General features: G+C 43.8%; 1 protein-coding gene across 5 annotated transcripts in view; it reads left to right on the forward strand.

Annotated features, from left to right (window-relative positions):
- The first annotated feature begins 9,013 nt into the window (after positions 1 to 9,013).
- Positions 9,014 to 20,691, forward strand: part of HGSNAT (heparan-alpha-glucosaminide N-acetyltransferase) — a 33,260-nt gene continuing 21,582 nt past the window's right edge. For 4 of the 5 annotated variants that reach the window (XM_058525331.1, XM_058525330.1, XM_058525328.1 and 1 more), the window contains exons 1-2: positions 9,014 to 9,227; positions 14,600 to 14,709. In XM_058525331.1, the coding sequence (XP_058381314.1) occupies positions 9,014 to 9,227; positions 14,600 to 14,709 (324 nt within the window). Of the gene's footprint in view, positions 9,228 to 12,179; positions 13,067 to 14,599; positions 14,710 to 20,691 lie in introns of those variants that run through there. The other variant, XM_058525329.1, reaches the window with a different exon arrangement.

Consider the following 20,691-nt stretch of genomic DNA (forward strand, 5'->3'; position numbering starts at 1 on the left):
AGCGATACACAAGCATTCCAATTTCTCCACATCCTCATCCACATTTGTTTCCTGTTTGTTTTTTTTTAATAGTAGCCATCCTAATGAGTGTGAAGTGGTATTGGTATGCATTTCCCTAATGATTAGTGATGTTGAGCATCTTTCCATGTACTTATTGGCCATTTGTATATCTTCTTTGGAGAAATGTCTATTCAAGTCCTGTGCCCATTTTTGAATCAGGTTGTTTGTTTTTGTTGTTGTTGAGTTGTAGGAGTTCTTTATACATACTGGATATCAATCCCTTATCGGATATATGATTTGCAAATATTTTCTCTCATTCCATGGTGGTCTTTTCACTGTTGATAGTGTCCTTTGATGCGCAAATTTTTAAATTTTTCTGAAGTCCAATTTATCTTTTCTTTTGTTGTCTGTGCTTTTGCTGTCATATCCAAGAAATCATTGCTAAATCCATTGTCATGAAGGCTTTTTCCTGTTTTCTTCTAAGACTTTTATAGTTTTAGCTCTTACATTTAGGTCTTGGATCCATTTGAGTTAACTTTTATTTATAGTGTAAGACAGGGTCCAACTTCAGTTCTTTGCACGTGGGTATCCAGTTTTCCCAGCATCATTTGTTGAAAACACTGTCCTTTCCCCATTGAATGGTCATTGCACCCTTGTCAAAAACCATTTGATCCTATATGCAAGAGTTTGTTTCTGAGTTCTCTATTTTATTTCATTGGTCTCTATCTCTGACTTTACCACTCTACCAGTACCACATTGTTTTGATTACCATAGCTTTGTACTAAGTTTTGAAATCTAGATGTGTGAGACCTACAACTTTGTCCTTTTTTTTTTCCAAAATTATTTTGACTATTCAGGGTCCCTTGTGATTCCATATGAATTTTAGATGGCTTTTTCTATTTCTGCAAAAAACTCCTTTGGGATTTTGATAGATATTGAATTGAATCTATAGATTGCTTTTGGGTAGTATTGACATATTAACAATATTACGTCTTCCAATCCATGAACAGGGGACTCACTGTGGCTCTGATTTGCATTTTCCTGATGACTAATGATGTTGAACATCTTTTCCTGTGCTTATTGGCTATTTGTGTATCTTCTTTGGAGAAATATCTATTCGGATCCTTTGCCCATTTTTTTTTCTTTCCACATTGTTAAATCAAGTTGTTTGTTTTTTGTTGTTGAGTTGTTGGAGTTCTTTATATATTCTTTATTCTTGTCCCTTATCAGATATATGATTTGCAAATATTTTCTCCCACTCTGTGGATTTTCTTTTCACTTTCTTGACAGTGTCTTTTTTTTTGTTTTGTGAGGAAGATCAGCCCTGAGCTAACATCCAGGCCAATGCTCCTCTTTTTGCTGAGGAAGATTGGCCATGAGCTAACATCTGTGCCCATCTTCCTCCACTTTAAATGGGACGCCACCACAGCATGGCTTGACAAGCTGTGCGTTGGTGCGTGCCAGGATCCGAACCTGCGAACCCCAGGCCGCCAAAGTGGAGCGCACGCACTTAACAGCTGTGCCACCGGGCTGGCCCCTTGACAGTGTCTTTTAAAGCACAAAAGTTTTAAATTTTGATGAAGTCCAATTTATGTATATTTTTCTTTTGTTGCTCATACTTTTGGTGTCCTATCTAGGAATCCATGGCCAAATCTAAAGTTGTGAAGAATTACCCGTTATTTTTTCTTCTAAGAGTTTTATAGTTTTTGATCTTACATTAAAGTCTTTGAGAGCCAGCCCTGATGGCCTAGTGGTTAAAGCTAAGCACTCTCCAATTCAGCAGCCTGGGTTTGGTTCCCAAGTGTGGAACCACACCACTCGTCTGTCAGTAGCCATGTAGTGGTGGTGGCTCACATGGAAGAACCAGAAGAACTTACAGCTACACACAACAATGTACTGGGGCTTTGGCATGGGGGATGGGGAGGAAGAAAAAGGAGGGAGATTGGCAACAGATGTAGCTTAGGGTGACTCTTCCCCTGCAAAAAATAAAAATAAAGTCTTTGATCCTTTTTGAGTTAACTTTTGTATGTGGTGTAGAGTAATGTATAGTAAGTTCAACTTCATCTTTTGCATATTGCTCTCCCGTTGTCTCAGCTCCGTTTGCTCAAATGTCTGAGCTTCTTTACATCCCTGACTCGTCCACCCACTGCTGTCTGACCTTTGCTGCTGCTGCTCCCCTGAAACTGCTGTCGCCAGGCCATAATAACCTGACAGCTAAATTGAATGGAAACTCCTCACTCCTTTCCTTCTGGAAATACCCCTTGACCTCTGTAATATCACTCTCTCCTCCTGCCACTCCAGCTTCTTTTCAGTCTCCTCCGTCCTAAGGGCGCCTGGATGTTCTATTCTCAGCCCTACACACATTGCCTGGGTGATCTCATCCTCTTCCATGATTTCACTTGCCATCTTTGTACTGATCTTTTTCCAAATACTTAACTCTCCTGACCTTTATATCAATTTTATTTGAAAATCATCTATCTGATGAAGGAGTGATATCCAGTACATTTAAAGAACTCCTGGGGCTGGCCCTGTGGTGTAGCAGTTAAGTGCGCGCACTCTGCTTCAGCAGCCCAGGTTCGCAGGTTCAGATCCCTGGCGGGCACCAAGGCACCACTTGTCAGGCCATGCTGTGGCGGCGTCCCATGTAAAGGAGAGGAAGATGGACACGGGTGTTAGCCCAGGGCCAGTCTTCCTCAGCAAAAAGGAGGAGGATTGGTGACAGATGTTAGCTCAGGGCTGGTCTTCCTCACACACACAAGAAAAGAACAAGGGGCCAGCCCTGTGGCACAGCAGTTAAGTGCATGCACTCTGCCGCGGCAGCCCGGGGTTCACAGGTTCGGATCCCGGGCATGCTGAGGCACTGCTTGTCAAGCCATGCTGTGGCAGCGTCCCATATAAAGTAGAGGAAGATGGGCACAGATGTTAGCTCAGGGCCAATCTTCCTCGGCAAAAAAAAAAAAAAAAAGAGGATTGGAATTGGATGTTAGCTCAGGGCTGATCTTCCTCACACACAAAAAAAAAGAACTCCTGAAGCTGGGTAGCTGAGGGTTACTGTAAATATTCAATAAAAACATGATTACCCTTCAACCTTCTTCCCAACACAGACACAGATGAAAAGAAGTTAATCTTGTTAATTTGCTGTTTTCTTGTTTAACCTGAGGGGTGACTCAAGGGTCACAAGGATTTATGAGCTTGTTTTGCAGAAGAAAAAGAATGTCTTCAAAGAAGTTACAACCACCAGATAACCAGCCCCCAGCTGCCATTGATGCCCAGAAGTCAGATTGCCCAAGGGCATATCTGGAGTGAAAGGAACATGGATTTCCCCTTTGTTTCTCTGAAACTTCTCCTGTGAAGCCCCTTAGCTCTATAAAACCCCTTGCTTTCTTCTCCTGTTAAGGTGGATGTGAGAGACCCTATCCTCCCGCCTTCTCATTTTGGCCAATTCAAATAAACCTTTCTCCATCTCCAAACACCATGTCTCAATAATTAGTTTATTGTGCATTGGGCACATGAACTTGAGAGTAAGAGGTTTGGTATCACTTCTACAACTCAGCAAGAAACCCACAAACCATCCAATTAAAAAATGGGACTTGAAGAGACATTTCTCTAAAGAAAAACATCTGAAACTCAACATTTCTCAAATAACTCTTCTCTGCTCCAAATTTGCTTCTTTTCTAGTTCCTACATCTGTAAATGGCACACCATCCATCGGATTTTCCAAGGCAGAAAACTGGTTTATATATAATGAAGTACAACATTTAAAAGATACATTTCTGAGGCCAGCCCAGTGGTGTGGTGGTTAAGTTTTCACACTCAGCTTTGGCAGCCCAGGGTTTGCAGGTTTGGATCCCAGGTGCAGACCTATGCACCATTTATCAAGCTATGCCATGGCAGGTGTCCCACATATAAAGTACAGGAAGATGGGCACGGATGTTAGCCCAGGGCCAATCTTCCTCAGCAAAAAGAGGAGGATTGGCAATGGATGTTAGCTCAGGGCTAAACTTCCTCACCAAAAAATAAATAAATAAATAAAATAAAATATATATCTTGATGAGTTTTGATACAGTTATATACTGGTGTCACCACCCCTACAGATAAAACACAAAGCATTCCTATTTCTCCTGGCATTTCCTATTTGTCCCATCCCATTCAATCCTTTCCCCACTGCTGGCCCCAGGCAATGACTCCCTGCTTTCTTTTTAGAAAGATTAGAATTTCTTTTCCAGAGTTCCATATAATTGGGACCATACAGTATGGTATATACTTTTTTGTGTCTGTCTTCTTGCATTCAGTGTAATGTTAGTGAGATCCATCCATGTTGTTGTATATATCAGTAGTTTATACCTTTTTATTGGTGAGTAGTATTCCATTGTACATATGTACCACAATCTGTTCACTCATTTATTCTCTGATGGACATTGGGTTGTTTTCAGTTTGAGGCTATTATGAATAAAACTGCTGTTAATATTCAAATACAAGTCTTTGTGTAGACATGTATTTTCATTTGTCTTGGGTAAATACCCAGAAGTGGTCCTATCATCATATGTAAGTGTATGTTTGGCTTTATTAAAAACTTCTAAACTGTTTTCCAAAGCATCTGTGCCATTTTACATTTCCATTAGCAATGTATAAGGGTTGCATTTGCTCCACATCTTAGCCAACACTTGTTATTAACAGCCCATTTAATTTTAGCTATTCTAGTGGGTGAATAGTAGTATCTCGTAGTTTTAATTTGCATTTCCCCAAAGATAAATGATGCTAAGCACCTTTTCATATGTTTATTGGCCATTCACATATCTTCTTTGGTGAAGAACTCAAATCTGTTGCCCATTTTTGTTTATTTATTTATTTTGAGGAAGATCAGCCCTGAGCTAACATCTGTTGCCAGTCCTCCTCTTTTTGCTGAGGAAGAGTGGCCCTGGACTAACATCCATGCCTATCTTCCTCCACTTTATAGGGGATGCCGCCACAGCATGGCTTGACAAGCAGTGCCTCAGTGTGCGCCCAGGATCCAAACCCCAGGCCACTGCAGCAGAGTGCACTCACTTAACTGCTACACCACCGGGCTGGCCCCTGTTGCCCATTTTTTTTTTTTTTTGTGAGGAGGATCGGCCCTGAGCTAACATCTGCCAATCCTTCTCTTTTTGCTGAGGAAGACTGGCCCTGGGCTAACATCCATGCCCATGTTCCTCCACTTTATATGGGACACCGCCCCAGCACAGCTTGACACGCGGTGCGTGGTACGCACCTGGGATCCGAACCGGCGAACCCCGGGCCGCCTCAGTGGAGCGTGCGCACCTAACCGCTTGCGCCACTGGGCCGGCCCCCCTGTTGCCCATTTTTAAAGTCACTTGCTTATTATTGACTTGTAAGAGTTGATTACATTTTGTGTGTGTGTGTGAGGAGGTCTAGCCCTGAGCTAACATCTGACGCCAATCCTCCCCTTTTTTCTTGAGGAAGATTGGCCCTGGGCTAACATACATGCCCATCTTCCTCTACTTTATATGGGACGCTGCCACAGCATGGCTTAACAAGCAGTGTGTCGGTGCGTGCCCAGGATCCCAACCTGTGAAACCCTGGGCCGCCGAAGCAGAGTGCGCGCACTTAACCACTGTGCCACCATATTCTGGAATTAAGTCTGTTATCAGATATATGTTTGGCAAATCTTTCCTCACAGCCAGAGGCTTGCCTTTTCATTTTCTTAACATTGTCTTTTATTAAGTGTTTTTTTAATGGTTTATTTGCTATTTAAGAAATTGTTGTCAAACCCAAGGTCATGAAGATTTTCTCCTACATTTTCTTCCAGAAGTTTTATAGTTTTAGCTTTTACATTTAGGTCTATAATCCATTTCTAGTTCAGTTTTGTGTATGATATGAGGTAAGGGTCAAGGTTTATTCCCAAATGTTCTAGCATCATTTGTTGAAAAGAGTATCATTTTCACCATTAAATTGCTTTGGCAGCTTGGTGGAAAACCAGTTGTGTGGGTTTATTTCTAGGCTCTCTATCTTATTTTATTGATCTATATTGCTATCCTTATGCCAGCAACATACTATCATGATTACTATAGCTTTACAGGAAATCTTGAAATCAGGTAGTACAAGACCTGCAACTTTGTTCTTTTGTCAAAATCATTTTGCATTTCCATATAAATTTTAGAATCGTCAATTTCTACACACACACACACACACACACCCTCCTAGAATTTTGATTTAGATTGCACTGAATCTATACATAGATCAATTTGGGGAGAACTGGTATCTTAGTAATGATTCTCCTAATCTATGACCATGGTAGATCTCTCCAACTATTTAGGTCTCCTTTAATTTCAACTGATTTTGTATGTTGACTTTGAGTTTTTATTCTGAATGAATAAGTTCTAGTAGCTTTTTCTTTTTTTTTGGTATATACCTTAAGATTTTCCACATATACAGTCATGCCGTTTGAATAAAGCCACTTTGCATGCTTTTTGTATCTTTCTCGTGCCTTATTGCACTGACGAGGACCCCTGGGACAATGCTGAGTAGAAGTGGTAAGGGCAGATATCCTGTCTTGTTCCTGATCCCAGGGGGAAAGCATTCAGTCTTTCAAGTGTCATGTTAGCTGTAAGTTTTTCATAGATGCCCTTTATCAGATTGAGGAAGTTCCCTTCTATTCCCAGGTTGTTGAGAGTCGAATAGGTGTTGCATTTTGTCCGATGTTTTTTGCTGCACATGCCTTGGCCAGTGAACTGTGAATCAGTCACAGGCATCTTTTCTGGGCTGCAGCTTGAAGATCCAGCCTGGGATTTGCTCCATCATCTGCCCACTGCTGCAGTAACAGTAGAAGCTCTTGTCGAGACGAAGCATTGTACATGAATGTGAGCAAGAAATGAACTTTTTTTGGGATAAGCCACGAGATTTGGGGCTGTTTTTTAGTGCATTATAGCCTAACAGAGAAGGTTCTTGCCCTCAGGACAAACTTTTTGCCTTCATGGAGCTTACACTCTAGTGCAAGGGAAGGATGAACAAATACACATTGTAATGTCAGGTAGAGATGAGTATGATGAAGAAGACAAAGCAGATACAGCAGGATACGGGCATGAAGAATGTTTTAGTTTAGCTAGGGTTACTGGGGAAGGCCTCCTTGAAGGAGGTAACAGTGGAGCTGAGACCCAAATGAAGTGAAGGAGGGGGCCTTGAGGTATCTGGGGGAAGGGTGTTCCACGTAGAGGGAACAGCCATGCACAGCCCTAAAACAGGAACTACAGACTCTCCAGGGCATGGAGGATTGTGACAAAGTGGAAAGAGCTGTCCTCTCACAGGGAACAGAGAAGGGCACATCCACCCAATCACCCCCGTGGCCCATTCTGGTTCTATGGGGACCAGAAGTGGCTGTCAGACAATAGACAACTAGTTGGCAATGGTCTTGCCAGACTGCTTAGACACCAGTGTCCCCAACTCCTGGGATTTTGAACAGTGGGGCAGGGGCAAAGGGGAAAAAGGGGGTAACAACTTCTTCCTGACATAGCAGCATAGAGGCTTGTTTTCGCTGAGAAAAATCACGTGACTGACCTCTGTGAGTTCATGACCATTACTTTCCTGGAAGTCATTCTCCACCTTAACGCTCATCAACAGCTTGCGGCTGTCCTTAGGAAGAAGCCTAAACGCTACTCTGTGGTCTTGCTCACCTCCCCTCACATCCCTCCCTTCACAGAATTCTGCTTCAGTCACGCTGGGTTTCTTTCAGTTCCTGCACTGAGCTCTGCTTTCTCTGAGCCTTTGCAAAGGCTGTCCCTTCTGTTAGGAACACTCTTCCCGTGTCTCTGTGGCACAGTCGTTTTGCGCGTTCACTGTTAACTGAAAGGAACACTCTTCCTCCTTTCGCCTGGCTAACATCCCTCAGGACTCAGTTTAAATATCAGTCCTCCTGGGAGCCTTCCCAGACTAGCTTAGATGCTTCTGTCAAATGCTATCTTAGCATTTTGTTCTTCTACGAACATAGCACTCATCACCCTGTATTGTAACTTTAAAAAATTATCAAGTAATTCAGACACTCAAAGAAGTATAAAAAATAATATAGGGAGCACCCATATACCTATCACCCTAGTTAATCAATAAAACATTACCAGCTGAAGCCCACTGTGAAGTTGGCCCTAACAGCCTGCTCCCTCCCTACTCCCAACCATTACTTGAATTTAGTGTTTCTCTTTCCATGTGTCTTGATACTCACATATGCATATATCGCTAAACAACATACAGTATTGTTTTGCTTCGCTTTACACTTTACATATCAGTTATTAGGAAGGTATTTCTGTAACTTGCATTTGCCCCTCAGCCTTATTTTTGAGATCATCCATGTTGATTCATGTAACTCTAGATCATTTCTACTGTTATATATATTGACCACATTTATCAATTTTCCCCAGGGTGGACATTCAGATTGTTTACAGGTTTTTGCCATTTCAAGCGACTCTGCTACAAGCATTATTGTACATGTCCCCTGATACTATGATAGTTCCTCCGGGTATATAGGTAGGAATGGAACGACGGGGTCATCGTGCCCGCGCGCCTTTATCACTTTATCAGAGACTGGCAAGAGCTCTTCAGAGTGGTGGTACCACATACTGGCTTTTAAGTCTCATCTCTCCCTCTGGATAGTAAACGCCTTGGAGGCTGGGACTCTGCTGGTTTTGCCTACCAGGGCATTTCCAGAGCAGTGGACAGAGGACACGACACCCGATTGCATGATGAATGGCTGGACGCAGGAATTAGCAGAATGTTGCTCAGGGGAGTGGTCGGGGATTGGGGAGCAGTGGCTCGCGGCCTGCAGGAGGCCTCTCTTCTGGATGTTTCTCTTCCCGAGGACAAAAAGCACTGCGCAACTGGACGAGAATCTTGGCGCTCTACTTAGGCAGCCTGCCCCCGCGCGGGGCCGAGAGGGGCCCTCCCGCCCGGCCGGCGCCGCCCTCCGCGGCCGCGTTCCCCCGCCCCCGCGGGCGGCTCAGGGGCGGTGACGGCACCCGAGAGGCAGGCGATGACGGGCGCGCGGCCGAGCGCCGCGGAGGAGCGCAGGGCCCGGGAGCGCGGCGGCGCGGGGCCGGCGGCAGCGGCGGCGGGCGGCATGAGCGGGGCGCGGGGCGCGGGCCGGGCGCTGGCCGCGCTGCTGCTGGCCGCGTCCGTGCTGAGCGCCGCGCTGCTGGCCCCCGGCCGCGCCCCGGAGCGCGGCGCCGAGCGCGCGCGGCCGCGAGGTGAGTGCGCGCCCGGCTCGGCCCGGCGGCTGGGCGCCCCGGCGCCGCTGCGCCCCTCCGGCTGTGGGGCTGGGACCTGGCCGCGCGACTGTGCCCTCCCCGGGCTCGGGACGCGCGGCGGGCGGGCGCTCGGGGCAACAGTCCTCCGGAACTGGAGTTTTCCTTTCCGCCGGCTGGTGGGCGCCGCGGGCCGGGAGTCCGTGTCAGCAGCGCGCGGGCCGCATCGCGGGCGGGGGCCTAGCGCAGTGGAGGGGCCCGCCGCGCTCACCGGGGAGAGCGGGACGGCGGCGGGGGCACCTGGCGTCTTCAGGCGACTCACGTCCACACAGTGAAGTGCCTCTGATCGGGAGGCCTGCTGCTCCCCAAGGCGAAGCTAAAGGAGAGAGGGACTGGCCCAGAGGCGTGTGCCCGACAGCCATCCCTCTGCGCGAATGCAGGCCGTGCCCAGCGGCCCGCGGCCCGGGCGGCGGCACGCTGCGGGCGGGACAGCGGCGCCCGGGCACGCCCGCCCCGGTCCGAAGCTGGACCGGGCAAGGCCTCCCGCCCGCTGGGATTCAGCTCCCGAGTCAGTGTCCGACGTGCAGTAAAAACTGGGCGGGCGGCGGGGAGGGCGAGGGCTGCAGCAGCGGGTCGTTAGAGCTCCACGTCCCAGCTCGAGCAGAGCCCCGCCCCCGCGCCCCGCCTCCCTGACGCGACTCTCCCCGGTGACGGTTCGCTGGCGCCCTGCGGTTTGCTGGGAAGCCGCAGACTGAGGTTCGCGGCCTGGGAGGGGCCGGGCGAGGTGTTCTTGCCGGCGGTGATTCTAGGGTGCGGCCGGGAGGAGAGGCGCGCACTCGTCTGGGGTTGCCCTAACTTCCCCGGTCTCCCGGGTCACCAGGGGAAATGGGGAAAGATACACGTTCCAGGGCCTCTCCCGGGACCCCCGGAACGAGGATCCCAGGGCCCTAGAAGATCTTAGAACCAAGGCCCGCCCCAGGGGATGCTGTGGGATCAGTCAAGTGCAGCAAACGCCGTTGGATCAGTTTGGGGGAAGGTGTGACTGTCACCTGCCTCTCTTCTGCCTCCTCCCACCCCCTTTTTGGTATCAGAATGCGGGGGTTTGGGTGTCAGTGTGTGTAGTTCAAACTGTCCCTCCTCTCCCATCAGAATCTTGTCGGGCGACGACAAAGTGAACTGGGAAAAGACAGCTGAGCGCATTCGGCTGTGTGTGCTGCCTCCCCCTCCCCCCACCTCAGTGCCTACCTTTATGGTTGAGGAGACAGACCCCCAGAGGGTACCTCACCTGCCCGGTCACAGCTTGTCAGCGCCAGAGCCCGGACAAGGCTCTTTCGTTGTATTTTAGTGCTAATTAATAACCATGATTATTTTAGGAAAAAGGTGCTTTGTAAATAGTAATTCTATGTAGTGAGGGAGAACATACGAGTATCTTAAGCCATCCACCCTGGAACCTTCAGGAAGCTGTGTTGAGAGGACAGCCAGGCTTTTAGTGCCACCCGGAGTCAAGGTTTGGGGTGGACAACTTCCTACTAAGAAGTCTATCTTCATATGATTTGAGGACTCAAGTTTACTTGAAAAAAAAAATTAAGTAGAATATGTCTTTTAAAATATTCCCAGCAAAGACGTTCATAAGCAGAGACTAGAACCAGAAATTAAATGTTTGGAAATGAAATAAAAGTCTAACACAAACAGCACGGTTACCCCAGGACTATTGAAAGGTGACTTTATTTGGTTTATTTCCTCAGGAAGACATTGTGGACAGGGAGAGGAGGAGGGAACTGTTCTTTCTATATGATGCTTATTGAGTGGTGTTCTGGTATTTCTAAGAGCAACTGCACCAGAAGTTGGCAGCTTTTTCTTGAAACTGAGCATCGGGTTCAATTTCTAATGTCATATTGGATGCCTTAGGAATTGCTTCCTCTGTGTGTGTGTGTGTGTGTGTGTGTGTGTGTGTGTGTGTGTGGGATACAGACTCATTGATTTAAAAAAAAATGTTCAAACGATGCAGAAAAGTACAAAGGTGTCAAAATGCCCTGGCCTTGCCCTCAGAGTCTCTCTGGCTGTTGTCTTCAACCTTGGCTGCACATTAGAATTATTTGGGGAGGGCTTTGTTGTTGTTGTTTTGGGGAGGAAATTTTAAAAATCATGATGATTAGGCAGAGATTCTGATTTAATTGGTCTGGGATGGGGCCAGGGCATTGGTATTTTTTGGTTTATTTTTTGGCTTCCCAGGTAATTCTAATATTCAGCTAGGGTTAAGCTCCTCCACACACTCCTATATAAAATAATTAGTATTGATGGCAATTAAGAGCTTTCAAAGTCTGCAATTAATATGGAAAATCTAAGCATAAAATAAGAACATTACTCCACCCACCACTAAAGACTCATAGAAATATGAATAAAAACAGTCGTTATACAGAGGGATGTTGATGCACACTCAGCCCTTTATCCGCAGTTTGAATCCTGATGGCTGGTGTGTGCTTGAACTCCAGGCCTCGGATATGTCATCCAGCGAATGGAGACACCCACAGGTCGTTCACAGGGCTCTTGGCGCGTGGCACACAGTGAGTGTATAGTTATTTGTATCACCTGGGAACTGACAGGCACCACAGCTGTTATAAATCAGCACAAATAATTGGGCAGTATGTATCAAAAGCTATTTAAAAAGCTATTTTTGGTTAAAAATTTCACTCCTGGAAGTTCCTTCTTAGGGAACTATGTGAAAAGAAGAACATGTTAATTTTCAGATATATATAGCATCATTTCTTTCTTTCTTTTGTTTTTTTGTGAGGAACATCAGCCCTGCCAATCCTCCTCTTTTGCTGAGGAAGACCGGCTCTGAGCTAACATCTATTGCCAATCCTCCTCCTTTTTTTCCCCAAAGCCCCAGTAGATAGTTGTATGTCATAGCTGCACATCCTTCTAGTTGCTGTATGTGGGATGCGGCCTCAGCATGGCCGGAGAAGCAGTGCCTCGGTGCGCGCCTCGGATCCGAACCCTGCCTCCACGCGCGCACTTAACCGCTAAGCCACGGGGCCGGCCCTATAGCATCATTTCTTATGATAGGAAGAAGTAGGAAATGGGGAGAAATTGGAAATAAGGCGACATGGAAAAGGGAGAAACAGCTTTTAAAAATATTTAAGCAAATGTTCCTAATCCTAACGAAGCCCCTGTTGTGCCTGCATTGATTGGATGTGTCCTGGGTCACTTGCATCATTTGTGTCAGGCTTTGTGCCAAGCACCTTGCATATGTTTCAGTTTTAGCCCTCCCACCAATGCTATGAAGTACACACTGTTATGACCCCTAATTTATTGACCAGGAAACTGAGGCAGGGTGGGATTCAAATTCAGGTTGGTCTGATTTGGAGTCCACGTACTTAGCTCACCATATTATTATACTCCTGGTCCCAAACCCTGCTTCCGCTGGAAGCTGTCCAGAAGGACGCCAAAGAACAGAAACAGTGGTTGGTAAAGCTTTGTTGAGCCCTGAGGAAAAAAAGCTTGAGTAGGTTATTAAGAGTTATACACGGTGTGTTTTAGCTAGCCCTAGCGGTCTAATGGTTAAGATTCCATCACCACGGCCTGGGTTCATTTCCTGGTCAGGGAACCACACCACCCATCTGTCTGTTGTCATCCTGTGGCAGCTGCGTGTTGCTGTGATGCTGAAGGCCATGCCACTGGAATTTCAAATACCAGCAGGGTCACCCATGGCGGACAGGTTTCAGCAGAGCTTCCAGACTAAGACAGACTAGGAAGAAGGACCTGGCCACTCACTTCCGAAAAAACTCATCGTGAAAACCCTATGAATAGCAGCGGAGCATTGTCTGATACAGCACCGGAAGGTGAGAGGCTGGAGCGAAAAGACCGGGCGGGGCTCTGCTCTGCTATGCACAGGGACGCTAGCAGCCGGAGTTACTCGCCGCACTGACAACAAACTGTGTGTTTTGTATTCACTAAGAACTAAATAAGGGTAAATTAGGATAGACTTAAAAATGAAGGATTTAGGGCCGGCCCCAGGGCGTAGCGGTTAAGTGCTCGCGCTCCGCTGTTGGCAGCCCGGGTTCGGATCCCGGGCGCGCACCAGCGCACCGCTTGTCAGGCCATGCTGGGGCGGCGTCCCATGTAAAGTAGAGGAAGATGGGCACGGATGTTACCCCAGGGCCAGTCTTCCTCAGCAGAAAGAGGAGGCTTGGCATGGATGTTAGCTCAGGGCTGATCTTCCTCACAAAAAAAGAAAACAAAGAAGGATTTAGGCTGGCTACAGTGAAGAGTTTTCTGAATTAACCCTTCAGATGAGTTACTGGGAGCCCTGAAGGAGGCTTTCATGTTACAAAACATGAGGCTAGATTATTATCTTTCCAGTTGTGTTATTAAATAGTTTCCCTTTTTTTCTTTTGCCCAGAAGCTAGAGGGTAAATTAATTTCTCTTTCATATAATATAATAGAAATGGCCTAGTTGATCTAAATGAAGCATTTTGCTTTAACTTTAGCCAGTAATCACCGAGGTGATTGCTTTATGTCACTTTGATGTGGAGTTCTAAATCTTCTGGTTTCTGTGGCAGTTTTGAGAGGGCTAGGGAGGGAGGTTGAGCCTCAGTCTGAAGGCAGAAAGACCCACTGCTCCATGTTTCCTTGGCTTAGCGCTCACCCCATCACCAGATGCTCTAGGAGGCCACATAGATGGTACACATTCTAGATTTGTCTGCCAATTTGGTAGGAAAACAAAGTCGAGCTTCTCAAACTTGAAAGGTGGTGCAAACCCCCCCGGGACCCTGCTGACCTGCTCGTCCTGACCCAGTAGGTCTGAGGTTCTGCAGGTCTCACGAGCTGCCCACGCCATGCTCAGAGCCGAGGAACATGGTCGAGAAAGCTTGGGCTTTGGAATCACACAAATTCAGTGATTTCACAGAAAACTCTGTGGCCATGGGCAATTATCTGAGCCAGTGAGCCCTAATTTCTTCATCTGTGAAATGGAGCAAGTGCCTAGCTCATGAAGTTGTCATATTATCAAATAGAGGATATGTGGAAACTGCTGAAGTCAGTGCCCATCACTCTTCTGCTTTGATGATGTGAGTTCCTGACGTGGTCCTCGTACATACTGTGTGTGAGTGGGGTTGACCGAATCCTCGCTTGTAGGAGAGGCACCTGTGTAAAAGGGGACCTGGGTGTGTGTGTGCGTGCGTGTGCATGCGCGTCCGTGTGTCACCAAGTAAGGGATTAGAGACCCTTGAGACCCTGGAGACTGAGTGGAGGCATCCGGGAACACAGCTGTGAAGCCACTGTCACACAGGTGCACTTTGTCTCCAACACAGCTATCAAGGGCCTTGTTTTTCTGGTTTTTTTAAAAGTATTTTTCTAATTCTTTTCAAACTTAGACAAGAAACGGCATGTAGAGCTGAAGATGGACCAAGCTTTGCTGCTTATCCATAATGAGCTACTCGGGACAAACCTGACCGTCTACTGGAATTCTGAACGCTGTTATCATGTAGGTATCGACTTCCTGCTCACACTTTTGTGTGCTTTGGGGCTGGTTTGATATGATCCTTGATGCTCTCATACCTGAAGCCCTTCACCTGTTAACTTCAGTTTTATAGATAGGAAACAAATAAGCTACATAGTCAGGAGAAATATAATCAGGAGAATGCCTAGCAGTGAGCAGCATCAGTTTCTTATCTTTTCCCCTACGCATCTTTTAAAAAACCAGTTCTCAGTGATGAGAAAAACTGATAGACCGTGTTTTATTTTACTCCTCTGCCTAATGCAGAACCTTCTCGCTGGACCAGAGAAGTGAGACGTCTGGGTATTCTCCAGGGGCGAAGGTAGTGAGGACAGTGAGGAGGCTCAAGTTGAGGCCGGGGCCGTTCTCCCAGGATCTGCCCTTCTGATGATAAAGAATTTATTTTTATCTGAGGTGTTACCCCTATTCTAGGCCTCGTTGCTTTTTAAGGACAAGGCTGTTCTTCCATGTAAAATAAAATGTTCGTTATTTTCAAATTAAGAGCTTCAACGTGCCTCCTTCAGAGGAGGAATTTGAATGTATAGGGACCTGTTTACTGTAAATAGCTTTAAAAAACAAACAAATCCCCAATATGGATGAAAAGATTCTGGAGCAATACATGATACCTCCTCTGTAATTTGATTAAACCCATTGAAAGCTCTGTAAAGTAATGTGAAACAAAGAAAATCTATAATATTAAAAAAGTAGCTCAAGACAAAGAAAAGATTTATCAGCCTTTAAGGAGGACCTAGAAGAATCCTGGAAAAAATCAACAACAAGTGAATTTAAAAGCCACAAGAATCACAGGTAACTCAGAGAATGGGAAAAACATTTTCTAAAAAGACTTTAATAAAGGTCCAAAATCCTCAGGAAAACACGTTGAGGGGGAAAAAAGATGCATTGTCAAGGTATTAGCCGTAGGGCAAGTAAGAGCGTCTTTAGAATTAAAAAAATGTAGAATCATTGGTACAAAACAGGGACGCTGGTGACATTAAAAAATCAAAAACCAGGAAGAATTGGCTACAAGAGACCAGTTCAAGGAAGAAATTGCTAATTTATTTAAAAGAGCATGAAGATGATTATGTCCTAGGAAAATGTGTAAAGGAGAGGTACAGAGTCTGTACTTAAATGTAATTGTAAAAAATGTCCCTAACTGCAAAAAAGACCTTAGCTTGGAATTTGCGAAGAAGACACTTATGATCCTCTAAAGGTTAAACACCCAGAGAATGATGCCTAGACGCGAACTGTTTTAAATTTTGAACTTTAATGATAATTTAAAATCTTTAAGCAAATATAAAGAAAGAAGTATTCAAAGGAATGCCAATTATAATAACTTCGTATTTAGTAAACCAAGTAATAAAAATCTGGGAAGGGTGGACTAACATCTATAAGATATTTAAAGGTGACGGTACCCCCTAGAGATCAGTTACCTCGCTGCATTGAAAATGTCCTTTCCTCTTTGTCTCGCGTCCCTTAAAGTAGAAAAACCTAGAGATACATAAACATTGAAAACATGGGTAGACCAGATGTCACAGCTTCAAAACAGAGATCCTTATAATGTGTTAACAAGGTCTTTGGAAAAGAGAACAAGAATTGGAGAAAGGTTATTACTGTAATGTTAACTATAAGTAATTATTATAATTGACTAATAAAAGTAAGATGTAACTGACAAAAAAACCCAGAAAATTGCTTCTTAGAATACTCAACAAAATTCCTTAGGGGATCTAGATCTGGAGGTGGAGAGCATGGAAAAGTGGTGAGTGGGAGAGGAAAACAGAAATACTGCACTTTCATTGCCTGGAAGGCATCCGAAGTGGTTATCTATTACTTTTGACTGTTTGTTATTTTTAGACATAAATTAGAATAAACAAGGACATTTCTTTTTTTAAGTAGACATGTTCTAAGTGTGATAAATATAATAGTTAATGTTACTGTATCTTTAAAATATTAAAAAAAGAATATGCAATATGGAAAATATATAAATGAGAAAAGAAGACAAAAATAGAGGAGGAACTTCAGGGTAGGTAAGTCTAGACTAATTATAATAAATGCAAATAGACTAACTTGTATAAGAATAAGACTCAGAGAGCCAGCTCTGATGATCTAGCGGTTAAAGTCCGGCATGCTCCACTTCAGTGGCCCAGGTTCGGCTCCTGGGCATGGACCTACACCACTCATCTTTAGTAGCCATGCTGTGGTGGCAGCTCACATAGAAGAACTAGATGGACTTACAACTAGAATATACAACTATGTACTAGGGCTCTGGGAGGGGAAAAAAAAAAGAGGAAGATTGGCAACAGATGTTAACTCAGGGCAAATCTTTCCCAGAAAAAAAAACAACAACAAGACTCAGACTGTATTAAAAATATTGTGAATAGGGCCGGCCCCGTGGCTTAGCGGTTAAGTGCCTGCGCTCCGCTGCTGCCAGCCTGGGTTCGGATCCCGGGCGTGCACCAATGTGCCGCTTCTCTGGCCATGCTGAGGTCGCGTCCCACATACAGCAACTAGAAGGATGTGCAGCTATGACATAACAACCATCTACTGGGGCTTTGGGGGAAAAAATAAATAAATAAAATTAAAAAAAATATATTGTGAATAATTTAAAATTCCTTTTGGAAAGAGGAAAGTTATACATACATACATTGATTAGGCTGAAAGAGACTAAGTAAATACAAAACACAGAGATTATACATTCTACGATCTCACATCTCTGCACAACAAAAACAAACGACTGTAATAGGAATATAATACAAATTTTTCACAGAAAAGTCATTGACCTGGACAAAGCAATTCTTATGAAAAATTTTATTTAAATGTTTCTAATAATAAAGACGATGAGGGGCTGGCCTGGTGGTTTAGTGGTTAAGTTCATGCACTCTGCTTCAGTGGCCCGGGGTTCGTAGGTTCGGATCCTGGGCGCGGACCTCCACACCACTTATCAAGCCATACTGTGGCGGTGTCCCACATAAAGTAGAGGAAGATGGGCATGGATGTTAGCCCAGGGCCGATCTTCCTCAGCAGAAAAGAGGAGTATTGGCAACAGATGTTAGCTCAGGCCTGATCTTCCTCACACATACACAAAATAAAGATGATGATAGTAGAAGTTGCAGCTACTGTTTAGTGAGGGCCGGCTCTGTGTCTGAGATATGTTGTATCAGCAATCCAGTAGAGAGGAGACATCTGGATATGTCTTCAAGTTGGGGTACTGATATTATGAGAAGTCAAGTGGCTTCTCCTGAGTTCCTCGTAACAGGTTACCTGCTGTTCTGTGGTAGTGCTGGGACTCGCGCCCCTCGCTCTGGCTTCAGGGCTGTCAGGATCTGCTTTCTGTTAATCAGGAAGGAAAGGGACATGCAGAGCTACTGCAGAGAGATCTCAAAGTTTTGGAAAAAGCAGTGTCATCATCCAAACCCGAAGAAAAAAGGAAGCAATAAAAATAATAACTAAGTAAACTGGAAGATGAGAGAAAAATTGAAATAAGAATGAGTCAAGACATAATTTTTTAAAATAAAAGTCACACAATTGATAAATTACTGATAAATTTAAGAAAACAATGGAAAGTAATAAAATTAGGAATTAGGATATATATAACCACTGTAAAATAGTTATGGTCCGATGAACAGTTATAAGGTGATAAATTTGATATTCAAAAATTGATTGATTTTCTTCAAAAAATATGGAGTGATTCAAGAAATTGAGAGCACAAATAGATCAGCAACCGATTAAGAAATCTAGAAAGTTATAACAGATTTCTCCACCTAAAAATAGTTAATGTTTTCCTACATTTTTCAAATAAATGATTCTCAATCTGTATAAACTGACCCTAAATATAATTTCCCCTCCCCCCCAAAAAAGGATGGCTTGACATCTGATTTGTTCTGCAGTATAAATAGGATGTTAATCTTAAAATCTTGCAAAGACATGAAAAGAAATCTGACAAAAACATGAAATTCTAATTAGTATGGGTGCAAAAATCTTAAAATTCTATCAAGTAGAATAAGTTAGCATATTGAAAGATTTATTTATGATGACTTGTGTTTTTATTCTTGTGGAATCTATAGAACTTACATATTAAGAAAATGAGGGGCCGGCCCAGTGGCGCAAGTGGTTAAGTACACGCCCTCTGCTGCAGCGGCCCAGGGTGCGCTGGTTTGGATCCTGGGCGCACACCTACGCACTGCTTGGCAAGTCATGCTGTGGTGGCATCCCATATAAAGTGGAGGAAGATGAGGCAAGGATGTTAGCCCAGGGCCAGTCTTCCTCAGCAAAAAAAGAGGGGGATTGGCAGATGGTAGCACAGGGCTGATCTCACAAAAAAAAAAAAAAAAAGAAAATGATAAAATTTTAATGGGAAAAATATAGGTTAAATGGAGAAATAGCCAATTCACTCTGGTATTAGGCTAAGCATGGGAAAATGACAGTACTTCCCAACTTCATACATTTAACACAGTTGTTGTTAATATGTCAATGGATGCTTTGTAGAATCGGTGTAAATGATTCCAAAATTCACATGAAAAAGTAAATAAGCAAAAGAATCAAAGGATGGCTCAAAATGAGAATGGGCAATATGGAGACTTGCTGTACTGGACAGGCTATATTACAAAGCACAGTCATTTATGTAGCCACAAAAGAGAACCGAAGACCAACGGACCAAAATAAGTGTAAGAAGTACCATCTAATTTACATAAGAATTTAATGTATTACAACTAAAACTGTGGGGAAAGGTATTTAGAATTGTATACCATCTATCACATACGCCAAGTGGATTCAAGTTAAAAAAAACCTCCACAAACTTGAAAAAGACTAAAAAAGGCAGAATACATTTTTAAATTAATGAAGCAATAGAAAAAATAACAAGCCAAATTAGTACGACTATATCAAACTTTAAAAAAACTTGTAATTACAAACAGCAGAATATAACAAGATGAGAAAGAAAGCACTAGAATGGGGAAATATTTGATATAGTTAAGAGTTTAATATTACAATGTATGAGGACATATTTCTAAGATTATGTTCAAGGGAATTGGGTGTCTAACAGATGGTTCACACCAAAGGAAACATAAAATAGCAAAAGAATATTGAATTATTTCATCTACTGATAATTTAAAATGTAATCTTAATGCTGTGATATTATAAGTATCTAGTACTAAAAGAAGAATGATATTTAAATTCTAGTAAGAGTAATGAGAAATAAATATATTGTAATTTTTCTTATTTGAGTACTATTTGGCCACATGTAACAAGAAACATTAAAATGATTATTTTTTGTCCAGTAATCTCATTTTTGGAAATTTATTTGAGGGAAAGAATTTAAAGGAATAAAAACATCATGTGTAGATCTTTTAAAACAATATAATTTATATAAATTATATACAGGGCCGGCCCCGTGGCTTAGTGGTTAAGTGTGCGCGCTCCGCTACTGGCGGCCCGGGTTCGGGTCCCGAGCACACACTGATGCACCGCTTCTCCGGCCATGCTGAGGCCGCGTCCCACATACAGCAACTAGAAGGATGTGCAACTATGACATACAACTGTCTACTGGGGCTTTAGGAGAACAAAAAAAGGAGGAGGATTGGCAATAGATGTTAGCTCAGAGCCGGTCTTCCTCAGCAAAAAGAGGAGGATTAGCATGGATGTTAGCTCAGGGCTGATCTTCCTCACAGAAAAAAAAAAAATTATATACAAAAGGATGAAAAATTGAGAGCAACCTAAATACTCACAGTTATAGTATTTGACGGAATATAATGCAACCCTTAAAAATTATAAATATGCAAATTGGGTAGAATCATAGAAATTTATTTGTTAAATAATATTAAGTAAAACAATAGAATGCGAGATTTAAAGTATGCTGTATTTGTTAATTATGTGAAAAATTTACCTATGAATAAAGATTGTACGGTTCCTTAGCACCACATAGTTATGTAGGCAAATTTTATCTAAATTATTGAAATTTAAAAGCATTTTTGTTCG

The sequence above is a fragment of the Diceros bicornis genome, chromosome 29 (assembly GCF_020826845.1).
Source record: "Diceros bicornis minor isolate mBicDic1 chromosome 29, mDicBic1.mat.cur, whole genome shotgun sequence".
Classification (NCBI taxonomy): Eukaryota; Metazoa; Chordata; class Mammalia; order Perissodactyla; family Rhinocerotidae; genus Diceros; species Diceros bicornis.